The sequence below is a fragment of the Chelmon rostratus genome, chromosome 16 (genome assembly GCF_017976325.1).
Source record: "Chelmon rostratus isolate fCheRos1 chromosome 16, fCheRos1.pri, whole genome shotgun sequence".
NCBI lineage: Eukaryota > Metazoa > Chordata > Actinopteri > Chaetodontiformes > Chaetodontidae > Chelmon > Chelmon rostratus.
The window spans coordinates 6,002,837-6,015,879 of record NC_055673.1 but is presented as its reverse complement, the minus strand read 5'-3'; the positions used below and the strand labels follow the sequence as shown (position 1 = coordinate 6,015,879).

Sequence of the window (13,043 nt, the reverse complement as noted above, 5' to 3'; positions counted from 1 at the left end):
TGGGGGTTTATTATATGAGGGATCGTGCTTAGTGCCTGTTTACCAGAATTTTATCTAAACCGAGTACACTGCACGGGTCAAAGTTCAGGTCATTATCGCCATCTTCGTGCTACAAACAGCGTCAGTTGGTCAAACAACATGACGAGGCCAAACAAAGCCATTAAAGCTATAAAAGGTGGATAAAAGTAGTGATCTAACCAAACACGTGAGCACTTTCACTTGAGAACAGTCACTAAACTTGTCAAAAAAGATGCACAAATACATTCAGGTGCCAGAAATATTGTCAAGACTAAATGTTGAATTAAATCAGAGGAAACAACGAAATAATTCATATTTTAAAAATCACTTGGATGTTTTTTTGTATAGTATAATTTAGCACAAGTAAAAGCAGATTAACTACACACAGCGAGTTCAGGGGACAACTTCATGCAAGAAGATAACAGGTATTATAATAATAAACTAATAAACTAAATGCAGGAGAGTATTTTGTTCTTCTGCACTAATGGGGATGATTTATGATGATTTATTATGTATCTCAATTATAGGCAGAACATTTGATGGCTGCAGGGTTAAAACATGAGGCTGAAAAAGAATGAATCACCCTCATATATTTGATAACCTCCCCTCATAAACTCGTCTCACTGAGCCAGCAGCTGCAGGTTGCTCCTCCCGCTGGAGTTTGTGAGTGGGACCAGCAGCACCGGGGCTTTATCAGTGCAGGAGGTGGATGTGAGGCGAGTGCGGGTGGTCAGGCTCCGTTGCTCCAGAGACAGAGCTTCCTGTTTTCTGGACAGATCCTGCAGCATGCGGGAGTGATGGAGCTTCATCTTCTGCAGAGTGAGCCTGAGTGAGGATGAGACGGGAGAAACGTGTATGGCTGAAAGTTTCAGAGTGGTTTCTTTCTCTTTTTGACTTTTGATCTACAGGAACTGGTAAATAAAATGTGGATCAAGTATTAGCTCCACTTGGGGATCATAGGAACAAAACTCACTGAGCCTCAGAAAGCTTCTGTTTCAGCACTGTGATTGTGGACTCCAGCTGATGGACTTCATTAACGAGGCCATGCTGCACCTGGAAACAGGCAGGAAGGAAAGGATTAAAGTAGCATTAACCCTTGTGACCTAACTACTGCCCTTACTCCCACTGCTCATATTCTGGATTTATCTAAACCTCGTCTCTGCACAGGTCCGTGCCAGGTCTGGTGGTCCTGTTCTCCAGTCTGGTGTGAGCCAGTTTCAGGGAGGCCATCTTCGCCTGCAGGTCTGCATCCAGCCCCTGGATGTCGCTCTCCATTTCTGCCATTTCATCTTCAGTCTACAGCCAGATGTGCAGAAACACTTCACTGTAAGCAATAATCTCTTGCCCTCTGGGAGAAAGTCTGGATTAAAATCTCTTTGAGCCCCTGCATGCTAAAAACAGTAAAGCTGCAACCTGCATTCGAAAAGATAAATAGCTGACATTATAGGCTATTAGATATCTTACATTTCTTATCTGCCACTCCAGCTCATTGCGGGCCTGCTCTTCATGGTGATTACGCTTACGGAGAGCAAACTCGGTGGCCCTGCGCTGAGTGTCCAACTCGTTCTGCAGCTAAGAAATACAGAATAGAGAAAGAATTCATTGGAAATGTGCCATTTTTTACACTGCTGACCATAAAAGAAATGAGAGCAAGATTGGTACACAACATTCCCAGGCTGTTCGGAAAACCAAAAAGGGAAATGTGAATCAAACACATCGTTTCAGATCCCCTGTTTTCATGTGTGTTCAGTCCTGGGCTAAATTACTGTGTGAAAGCAGTTTGGTTGCTGTAGTATAACTCATCTGCTCCTTATGTACCATACATTTGCAATACATATGCCATATAGTCAATGCTACAAATACCATACATGCAGGTGAAGTTACATCACGCACACCTGGGCTCTGGCGAGACTCGTGTCCTCCCTCATTTGCTGGGACACCTGCATGGCCTCCTGGGCTCGATCTACGTTATACTGGCTGAACTGGATCCACTCCTGTGGGGTGGAGGAACTACAACGACACCGTTCATGCATTTTACTTAACGAGGCACGGGTGAACCAGGAAAACTGTAAAAGGTGGAGTATAGGTGTAATCCTACAAACAGAATATAGTAGAATAATGCTTCTACTACCACTGTGTGTCATTTTTCTGCAATTTCATGCACACCCTCATCCCAGCATTACCCTGATGCTATACGAGTTGGGTTGGTCTTCAGGGAGATCTCAGGTGACTTTATTGTAAGTGACAGGCAGGACATATCAATGTCTAGGGCGTCCATCTTGTTCTGGAGGTCGGCGGTCAGATGGTGCCGAGCCTCCTGCAGGACACTGGGAGCAAGAACAAAGAGAAAAAGCTAAAAAATGGCACCTGAGTGATATTCATATCACACCATGGTGCCTCTTACCACAGTTGCTCAAAGGCCTTGTCTATGTGCTGCTGCAGAGCTTGCTGCACTCTTTCAATCAGCGCCACTTCTTTTTTCAGCTGCTCGTCTGCGGGGTCTATGACAAGCTCGTACCCTCGCCGCCCGTCCCTCAGCGTCAAGCATTCATTGCTGACCTCCAGGGGAACGGCAGTCGCAGCCAGGGCCTGCTCTGTTTGCTCCTTAGACTGTCCCAACACACATCAAGGCAAAGGTCACACAGGTATAAAAGTACATGTGGGTCTGACACTTAAAAATGGCTTCTGTACTGTTTTGAACAAAGGTTTTTGGACAAATCACCAGAGTGAGAGCCTCCATCTCTTTATCCACTTTCTGTGCACATGCTTCTAACGTCTCTTTCCACCGGGCAACATCCCAGGCCCGGTCCCTCAACCTGCAAGAGGTGTCGCTTTCATCCCAGGTTGTCTACAGAGACAAAGTGCAAGAAAATGACTGAGAGGAGGTCGATAAAACCTGCAAGTATAAAGGAATGTGTGCACAATGCGAGGTGTCACAGAATATTCTTCATCACACTGACTCCCCTCTGGTTCCTCATAAACCAGAACCCACCTGACAGTTGGTCTGGTCGCGCAGTGACCTCCCTTCCTGCCGGATCACGTTAGAAACATGTCGCTCATGTTGTGCTGTGGCAGACAGCTGGTGGTTGTTGTCGTACCACTCCGGCACACTGTGGCGCAGGCCAGGCTTTGCAGGAAGTGCCGACATCCTACTGTCGCAGCAACATGCAAACATCCCAGTCACTGTGTTTGCCAAGTACAGTTAAACTGTTTTGGTGACACTCTCGCAGAAGCATATTGATACCCTTCAGTTTCACGGTAAACACAGACAGGCATGGTACAAGTCCAACAGAAGAGGCAGTGAGAGATGATGCAGCACAATAAACACTAGCTGTCATTATGCATTTATCACACTCCTGTTTTCTAATATTATTAACCACTGATTCATAAATCATGATGCTACTTTCAGAAGAGGCGTCTTTCAAAGAAAGAAAAATTTGGCTGTAGACAGTAAAAATCTGATCACATCATCATTTCCTCTGCACAGCCTGAATGACCCAGAAAACAACCAGAGCTGATTTATGAGGGCAATGTGCGGAAGAGCAGCAAAGGAAATGGAAGTTACAGTTTAATTAAGGGCTAGACTTACCTACATCACCACAATTCTTCTAAGGGAAATATTCTATTATTTGGTCCCCTGTTTGGCACCTATACAGTAGTCAATAAGTTCATGTTTAGCTTCTACCATGTGACTAACTCAAAAATGCATGTTGTTATAGTTACAACTATTCTGTGTCTTAAGTAGTTATACTCAGCATCACCTAGAATATCACTTAGCATAGTGTAATTGAATATTGTATGAAAGTAACATTGTTTTTGTGACTTAAAGATGAGGGTAGCATGACATTACATCACATACATGCACAGTACATGTAGATTGTATAAGCATAATTAATTTAATGGGCTGTTTGACGGTTGCTAGCAGTGAAGGCGGAACGTAACATATCGGACATATTAATATGACACACATGAGGGAATCATTAAACCCGCAAATGGAACTTGACATTTTGAAAAATCTGGATGAACTGGAGAATTTTAAGACCAAACCACCAGATGTTTGTCTGTTTCACCGGATCACAACTGGAAACTGTCCTCGTACTTTTTTCATCTTGTCTTTAGGGACCATAAAGGCCTTAAAGTTTACGGTTAACGTCGCCAAAACATCAAGCTTCTCTTATCAGCAATTCCCGCCTTTTACAGAGCCGAAATTATAAAAACCGCGTCGAGTTTAAAAGTCAGTTTAAGAGTTTGTTCTCGTTGAATTTTACTCACCAGAATTTCAGTTCAGCTTTTTCTGGACCAGGGTTCCTATAGCAACAGCTCGAGCCGTCTCCAGGCAACGAAGCGACACAACGTTCGAGTGTCATTTTTTTAATATTTAAAATCCTGAGGCAACGTTCACGGCGTTTCCGAAAAGACAAACTCCCCTAAAACAAAGGCAAAAATAAACACTGAAGTTGTCTTACGAGCTGCCCAAAGGCAACTTCGAAACACACAAAGCGAAGGGAGCAACCGTGACACACACGACTCAGGTATAAACACGTCTGTTTTATTGTAGTATCAGAATTAGTCATGCCAGTGGTTGTATTTCCATGCTGTGGTGACTTTCAGTGTAGACAAAAGCCGGTTAGTCAACAACTATCATCATCCAAACTCCCCTCAGCACCTTCCTGACCATGGTTGTTCTACGGTCTTCTGTCAGCAGCAACGGTTCCAAAGTTTTAAAGAATTAAATACTGCAAAAAAAAAAAGAAAGAAAAAAAAAGCCACCTCAGGTGTCCACTTAAATGCAGCAGGACGAGCGGGCCAAACAGAGGCCGGTCTCGAACCAAGACCTCTCATGACTGAACCTCTATTTCAGTGCATTACACCAGTGACCTATTAAGCAGATATACAAACAAACCATATTTTAATGCCCGTTAAAAAGGACTCACACGCTGAATATCATCTCCATACTGTTATTTATCTGTACATTGCACCTAATGGGGACACGACAGAGATCTAAGCTCTATATGTAAAGACTTCATTGAGTCTGGGAACCACTTGCCAGTGCACTATCCCATTTACCTGAGCTATGTTAACACCTAGATTCTCCGATAGGCTTCTATTAAGGCCTTGCACTAAAAATAAAACCTCCATGACTGTGCTATCAAAGCTGCTTTGTCAGAAAACAAAGTATTATAGTATTTGCATGTACTGACATTGGACTGTGTTTATCATTATTATTATTATTTAAGTTTGCAAGCTCTGCCTGGTGGTTGGAGTGTCAGTGTTAAGAGGCAGAAATTAAAAAGTTACCTCAACCTGCACACAGATCAATTATACACACCCACACACACATGCATGCACACACACACACATACTATCCACTGACAGTATCCTTAGTAACAGTGATGAGCATCATCAAAACATCTGATTTGCCCATTATTTGCTGCTAGATCAGGATCAGCTTTTCTTATTCCTCTCTGTGTACACATTCCTTAAAGACTAATAAATTAAAAGTAAATGGGAGCTATCATTCATGTCACATTTAGTTTCAAACACAGCAAACGTCAACAGAAAAAAGAAGGAACAAGCAGGCGTTTGTGGTACAATAAAAAGGTGAGATCATTAAAAGTAAATTTTCTGTGGCAGGTTCATAATTTAAAGTAAAAAGAAAGTTTGGTGCAAGCGTGGTGGTGCTGTGCAGAGGTCGTTATCCTTGAAGCAGAGGTGAGAGGTCCAGTTAGCCACACAGTTAACGGATTTCAGAGTGTTCAACCTCCGAACAGCTGGAGGCGGAGGAGGCATTTTCATTTTTCCGTCCTTCAGTGTTCTTCTCGAGCCCTGCATGTGTGTTTGTGGTCCAATTTCAGATGGAAATTGTCATGTCATTGTTATTCCTTTCCTGGTATTGTTCAGGTGGGTGGGAGAATGCGACATTGTGTTTGTGATGTTACATGTGTCCAGTCCACAATCACTGTGGCGTTGCATCTCCATTGACTTCTACGCCGTGCTGCTGTAGCTGTGCTCGAAGCAGTGCATTATCATTCTTCAGTTCCTCAATCTAGAAAAACAAAAGATGATTAGCAGTGGGAAACATTCCTACATTGATCGGGGTTGTAAAACTTGGATGTTGACATGAATTACACGATGGAAACTGGTAATTGCAATTACTCCTATATGACTTGAACGCAGCATCAGTCGCTATAATGACAGCAAAGTGAGTCAGTTGCACTTAAGCTCAATATTAAAGTTGGATAACATTAGCATATATTAGCCACTGGCCATATAATTTAAACTAAGACTGTAGTGGACTACTAAATTACATTAGGTTAACTTTTTGTTCTTTGTTTTGTGTTGAATTTTTTGGTAAATGGTTACCTGCCTCGATATTTTTGAAACTTTTGGTTTCAACTCTACAAAATAAAAGGTTAAACATGCACATTCAGTTCAGGCTGAGTGCACTCAAGGAATGATGATGTTAACCTGTTGTCTAAGCATCTCGTTGTCCATCTCGACTCGCTCCACCTCTTTGTAGCTCTCCTGCAGTCGCTGGTTGCTCTGACGGAGCTCTCGGATGTAGTCGCAGGCTTTGGACAGGATGCCTCCTTTACTCTGAGAAACACAAGATGAGATGTTAAAAAAAAAAAAAACCTCACATAAATCTTTACTGAATAATTTCAGAGCAATATCAGAATAATAAACTGCATAAGCGCCGCAGCAGAGCCTAATCTGACCTGAGCTGAGACTGAAAGTCCTGAGCTGCTGTGTGTCAATCTGACTTTTAGCATCAGTTATGCAAGCACACATTAGGTGAAAGGACAGAGTGTAGATAAAGTGCACTGACTCGGGTATTGAAGTGGTGGTTATGAGTCTGGATGTATCCCTGCTTCAGCATGCAAATAAGCGAAGTGAGGACATAAAACCTGATCTTTACAGGCAGATTTAATGAAATCCAAAAGATGCGTGTTCTCACAGCCATCTGACGCTAAATTTGAAAACATTATCTCTGCAAAGCACTCACCGCTCCAGTTCTGCTGTCTACACTGCAGTCAGGGATGATTTTTGAAAGCGTGACAATCCAGTTGTTGATCTTGTCTCTTCTTCTTCTCTCCACTGCAAAAAAATGCATATGAATAGTTATTTTTAATTAAAAACAGGGAATATCTTTTAGGCCCTTTCAATCTGAAAACTTTGACGCGCTGTACGTACACATCAACATACAGCTACTGTTTGTGTCGCATCCACAGAAACACAGGAAACATGAACTTTAAGACACTTCTCCTGACAACAAACCTTCATTGTGCTGCGCTCTCCGCCTCTCATCTCTGGGCGCTCGTGTACCCTCCACCTTCCTGTAAAGACACAGCAAAACACATTTTACCATGAAATCATGAATATAATATCAGACTTTTAACATTAACCAGATCTGTGACACCTGAACTAGCACCCAGTTAACAAAAAAAACATATTTATCTGTTTATTCTGGCTGGTTGATGAGGTGTTCCCACATGCACCATTAGTCTTCATTAGCCTTGACTGTCTCATTTGTTGAGGAGGTGCAGGCACGGCTGAACCTTCAGGTCCTCTGAAGGGTTTGTGGGATCCAGCCACTGAATCCAGATGTGTAATTCCTAACATGGTATTAGCCTTATTTATGCTAACAGGACTCAGGTTTAGGTAACAGCTTTCAGCCAGCAGTATCCTCTCTGTCAACATTTAATTCACGATACAATGATGCTAATGATCGATTAGTGATCCACCAAACGTCTGTCTCTACAACACATGATGGGGGCAGGGTGGGGGCGTATGTGAAAGTTCTTCTCACCAGTTTGTACTGCCATGCTGCAACATCTCGCTTTCACCAAGGTCTCTGGGGATGGCAGGTAAGTAGGACAGAGTGTGGTTTTCAGATGTTGGATGTTTTAAATGACGGATTTGTTTTGCTTTTCTTTTTTTTTTTCTCTCTATCTTCATTTGTACACACAATTACAAAAGTGATCATTCCAAAAAGGGAAAAGGTAAAGGACGTCCGATCCACTGCGAAGTTACGGGGAAAGGGGAGGTGAGAAGTCGGCCAAACACGTGGGGAGAGAGTTATGGCGGTCTGGTATCTGCAGGGGTGAGCGTGTGGGGGCGGCCTGCTATACTCACGCAGTGTAGGTGTGTGTGCGTGGCGCGATGGTACGAGGGGCCGTCGTCTGCAGCACCTCAGGGGGGCTCATCATCACGTAAAACTGCCCTGGAAGAGACAGAAGGGGAAGAATTAAGCTATCCTCAAATGGCTGTTTTATCTGAACTGATTGGGAATGTGATCGGGGCCAGCGAGGCCACCGTCGTTTTCTCACCTCCCGCCTGTGTGATCGTCGGGTCGGCGGCGGCCTGCACCGACACGGCCGTGGCTGTTCCATCGCTGACGGTGGCGGCGGGGAAATAAGCGAAGCGTGTCTCTCCTCCCACGGTCTCCCCGCCTGGACTGCCCCCGTTGCTGAAAGGGTTCTGGATGACAGCCTGGAGAAAGTGGAGTCAGTTAATATCAACAGCTAATATCTAATACATGGTACAGCTGTGTGTGTGTGTGTTCACATCGAATTATTACCGCCATAACCTGGACAAAAACACACCCTTACACCTGCTTCAGTCTCACAGTGTGTTTACTCACCTGTGCCACTGCCTGAGGGGCTCCGGCAAACGCTGCGGTGGAGACGACGCTGACGGCTCCGGTCCCGTCAGCCGTCGCTTCTAGCTGATCGTCTGTCACCTGAACCACACGATAGGTCACCTGAGGACGGAGCAGAGAGAGAGTTTCATTAAAATATAACACTGGTGTTTACTTTTACGACGTTTTAAAGGTTTTTTCTGCAGAATCACAGCGACAGCAGGGCTCGCTAACGGAAAACGGCCGACACACATCCACGTGTTGAAGCACGGGACTGAGGTTAGAGCAATGCTCTGCATTTAAAGGACTCACCTTTAACAGTGAATTCATGTATAAATCAAATGCCTGTAAGGGAAGTTACTGCGATTCATGACATGTGAGGGAACTTTACGCTGTCGACTGATTTTCTGTCACGTTAAACCAACTCATTCGTCCAAGTTCTGATATTTTAAAATAATCATGTGGATGTTTTAATCAGTGCTTGTGTGACTGACTTGTCTTGTGTATTGATCTCAGTGAGACTTCCTGAATATAGAGCTGAACTAATGAACTAACCGACATGTAAAAAACGCTGCTGAGCAGAAGGCAGGTTCAGGTGCTCACCTGTCCTCCGCTGTTATCTGTGCGGAACTGGTACTGCACATTGTGGTCGGCGAACGCAGCCTGCGGGACACCGGTGATGGTCACTGCAGTCTGCTCCTCCGTCCCCACCGCCTCTCCTGCAACGCACAGGCCAACATGTGTCAAATCTGTGACGCCGCACCACGGCAGCACCATAAAAAACGGATGGGAGTGAACGCATCTCTGCAGCAGGCACACATTTCACTAGAAGTTCTTACAATGTGTCTCAAAGAAGCAAAACCTAAATCTGCACCACAGATTGCACATTCAGAGAAGAAGCAGATCATTCGCATCACTTGTCAGGATTACAAGAAACGAGGCTCCCACCTTCCTGTAACTGCACCACTTCTTCTGTTTCCTGTTTGTCGTGACTGAAAAGAAAAAGTGAACACCGGTGAGTCAATTGCAAGCTGAATCAAACATGCACATTTCTCAGAAACAGCATCATTAGATGTACATGTGGAGCAAGCTCTCACAACCAGCTGTGGGTGTAGGGCGCCCCCAGGTGAGGACATGACGGATAAGACATAAATAAAGTGATAAATATCTGGCAGGAATCACGTTTCCTGCAATTTCCGGGAGGAAAATTCCAATTACATGAAAACTGGAACTCAAGTTAGTGTTTTAATTAGCTGCACAAGGAGAGGCAAACTTCCCAAATAACTACAACACTCCCAACAACGCCCTTCCAAGTTTCATTTAAGCATTTTAATCCTAAAAAGTGCTGCATCGGGTGCAGAAACTGCACAGTGCAGTTGCACGTCGCAATGAAAAATGGTCACAGATTGCTGCTGTGCATTCAGCCTTCTTGTCATGTAAATAAAACAGTAATCGTGGTGTTACATTTGCAGAAGGGCGCACAAACTGTGCTGAAAACGTCTTTCTGGGTGCCCAAACGCATCATCCCCGCAAGCTGCACAGCCCCCGCTCCAATCGGTGGCTCCAAACGACACAATGCACGCATATTATAAGTATCTGGAGCGGGGCAGGTCATTAACGGAGCATTGCGCTGCAAGGAGAAAAAGGTTTTAGGCCGTGGTGCGAGCCATGGCTGAGCAGGAAGCGGCCAGCAGCCTCTCACCTCGCCGAGCTGTCCAGACTCTGCTCCAGCATATCCATGAAGCTTTTGCGGGTGTAAAACGCCGATATTCAACGACACTGATTTACGGAGATGGAAGCGCTGATCACGGGGACAAACACACGGGTCATGTGAGGAAGACAGTCCAGGACACGTGAGGCAACGACCGGGCAAGGAGCTAAAATGGAGGCCGCTGCCGAGCAGGACGGAGCCGTCTGCGTCTGTGCGGAAACCAGAAAAAAAGAAACCGTCTCCGGGTGATTGCGCGGCTTCGCGGCGGCGGTGGAGCTCCGGTCGGGGGGTTTAGATCGTTGTAATCTTCTAGATTCCCTCCTGGATGAACGGATGGGAGATTGTTTCCCTTTTAATGGCGCTGGGGATGTTTTTGTCCTCGGTTTCCTTTCCGTCGCTCCGCTGCGCACAGCTGCTGTTTATCCGCGCAAAGCTGCGGGCTGCAAACATGCGCCCCAGAAGACACGGAGTGGACTCGTTTGCGCGCTTTGTTACGCGACCAAAGTCGTGTTTTTATTCCGCTAAATGTCGCTTTCCGTCTGCAAGAGTTCACATTTTGTCACCTAGTATTCACGTGACTCCTCGGATGCGAAGAGTTTGTCGGTTGGACGCTGATTTTCTGTCTGTTCTCGGTTTATTTCTGCATCAAATCTGACATATGGAGGAATTATTTGTCGTGAGCTTTTGAGACAAGTGGGTATGTGTTCTCCGGGCATTCATATTCAGCCACACGCTCTTTATTTCTGACACAACGCGGACAGTCAGCTCTTCTGCGCCGCTTTTTTCAGCTCCTGTGCCCAGGTGACCACAGAGATCCAATACGGGTTTTCCCACAAACCACATGACAGAAACTGGCCCTGTCGTGCCATAAACCTGCTCTCCGCGCTCACGCGTTCCCCGTAAATCACTTTTATGTCACGTCGAGCAGCTAAGTACCAGTTTTTACTTCAGAACCAGGAGACGGATTGAGTCGGGGGACAGTAAGGACCGGATCCTGCCGTCTTTCTGCTCTGTCCATCAAATCCAGCGTCGGTGCGTCTGTCTGCAGGCGTCACGTCCTCAGCAGCCACGACCGAGATCGAAACACCTCCCTTTAAATGTTTCATTAAATTCACGGATTATTATTTGTTTTAATCAACATCTGTTTCGCAGTGTTTTTTTTAATGAGGCTGCAGACCTGCAGAGTCTGGCTGCTGAGCGGGTGAACTAATGCGCTCCAGCAGCTTCGCAATGATTGATTCATTAATTAACCGTCCAAAGTGTTTTGCACGGCAGAAAACAACATAACGCAGCAATTTACACATAAACACTGAATGCAGCTTCGTATGAAACATAGTAAAGCAATAAACAAGAAGTTAATAGACTGCAGACATCAGCGAGCCTTAAACACATCCAGACATGATGTTTTTTTTTTTTTTTTTTTTTTTTTTAGAGGTTCCCAACCTGCGGGTCAGGATCCCTCAAGGGGTCACAAGATGAATCTGAGCGGGCACAACGTGTTCAGGCTGAGACAACACATGAAATACATGTTTCTTATATCTGACTTTTCTACCCTTAATACTTTAAACTCCTCTGGTCTATGAATGATCATGAATCCATGACAATGCCTCATACAGATCAATATATACTGCAGTGATGCCCTTCTGGTCGTGTAATCGCATTGTCGCAGGTTTGAGTCCAGACCTCACTTCCTGTCTGTTTCCTTGGAATAAAGAAAAAGAAATCAACATATGAAGGAATAATCACTGACATGTCCTCACTGAGCCCAAAACCTGTGAAAAGAAGTCACAAGCACCTAATTTCAAGGGGTTGCAACCATGTTTTAGGACCCCTGATGCACACCCCCAAAAACACATCCACAACAGCAGGGCCCAACATGGCCAATAACTCATTTTACTAACTTAATGTGTTGTTTGCTGAAAATCCCTCTCAGTAAGAAAGTACTCAGCTGTAGTCAGTTGTAAAAGCTTACAAATAATTAAGTCCCTGTGAGCATAAGTGTGCAAAAGAAAACCCTGAACTGGGAACTGCTGGAATATCTGATGGAAAACGTGTAATAAACACTTAACTGATGTTTTAAAACCCTTAAACATCAAGTTTTACCCTTTTATTTCCCATTTTCTTTGCTTAGCAAGAGACCACCAGATTTAAATGGGGGTCTGCTAAAGCATGTTTAAGTGTTAAGTGTTTTTTCCTGGCTGTGTCTAACTAACAACCCTGATTCAAAAAGTTGGGATGCTGTAAAACATAAATAAAAACATAATGCAGTCATTTTGGGGTGTTTCTGAGTCCATGTAGTTACATCCTTTATCCAGTCATGTGTTCACAAAGAGGTGAACCTCGCTCCATCCTCGCTTCGGAACGACTGAGCCTTTCCAGGATGCTCCTTTCATACCCAATCATGATACTATGATGCTGATAAGGGCAAACACTAAATATATTGTCTTTGTGCTGTTTCCTATTGAGCACACATGAGAAAGGATTTGCAAATGATCACATTTAACCAACTTTTTTGGGGATTTATGGGGCAGCTGAGCATCATGGGATGGTTTATAATAGCTGACTGATGTGTGAAAGAAACACATTCCTGAAATTGAAGCACCTTTTTTGACACTTCTCACTGAAGAATAAGGAAGTCTAGAGTCTGCAGCCCATGCACAAGAGGAATACTTT

At 44.5% G+C, this 13,043-nt stretch overlaps 2 protein-coding genes across 3 annotated transcripts; both read right to left on the bottom strand.

Annotated features, from left to right (window-relative positions):
• Positions 1-638: 638 nt before the first annotated feature.
• tekt2 (tektin 2 (testicular)) lies at positions 639-3,166 on the bottom strand. Its single transcript, XM_041956042.1, has 9 exons — positions 3,011-3,166; positions 2,741-2,866; positions 2,423-2,628; positions 2,202-2,345; positions 1,914-2,028; positions 1,483-1,590; positions 1,171-1,314; positions 992-1,071; positions 639-843 (listed from the first exon to the last, which is right to left on the bottom strand). Exons 1-9 carry the CDS (start codon positions 3,164-3,166, stop codon positions 639-641), a joined length of 1,284 nt encoding a protein of 427 aa, XP_041811976.1.
• A 1,380-nt stretch (positions 3,167-4,546) lies between these two features.
• usf2 (upstream transcription factor 2, c-fos interacting) lies at positions 4,547-10,933 on the bottom strand. 2 transcript variants are annotated; one of them, XM_041955175.1, is made up of 11 exons: positions 10,362-10,933; positions 9,608-9,651; positions 9,263-9,378; positions 8,663-8,782; positions 8,349-8,511; positions 8,155-8,242; positions 7,829-7,873; positions 7,297-7,355; positions 7,025-7,116; positions 6,487-6,615; positions 4,547-6,064 (listed from the first exon to the last, which is right to left on the bottom strand). In XM_041955175.1, exons 1-11 carry the CDS (start codon positions 10,397-10,399, stop codon positions 5,975-5,977), a joined length of 984 nt encoding a protein of 327 aa, XP_041811109.1. In that variant the 5' UTR covers positions 10,400-10,933; the 3' UTR covers positions 4,547-5,974. The 2 variants fall into 2 exon arrangements, with proteins under 2 accessions (XP_041811109.1, XP_041811110.1); XM_041955176.1 differs by lacking the exon at positions 7,829-7,873 and having other exon boundaries at positions 10,362-10,926.
• Between the last annotated feature and the right edge of the window lie 2,110 nt (positions 10,934-13,043).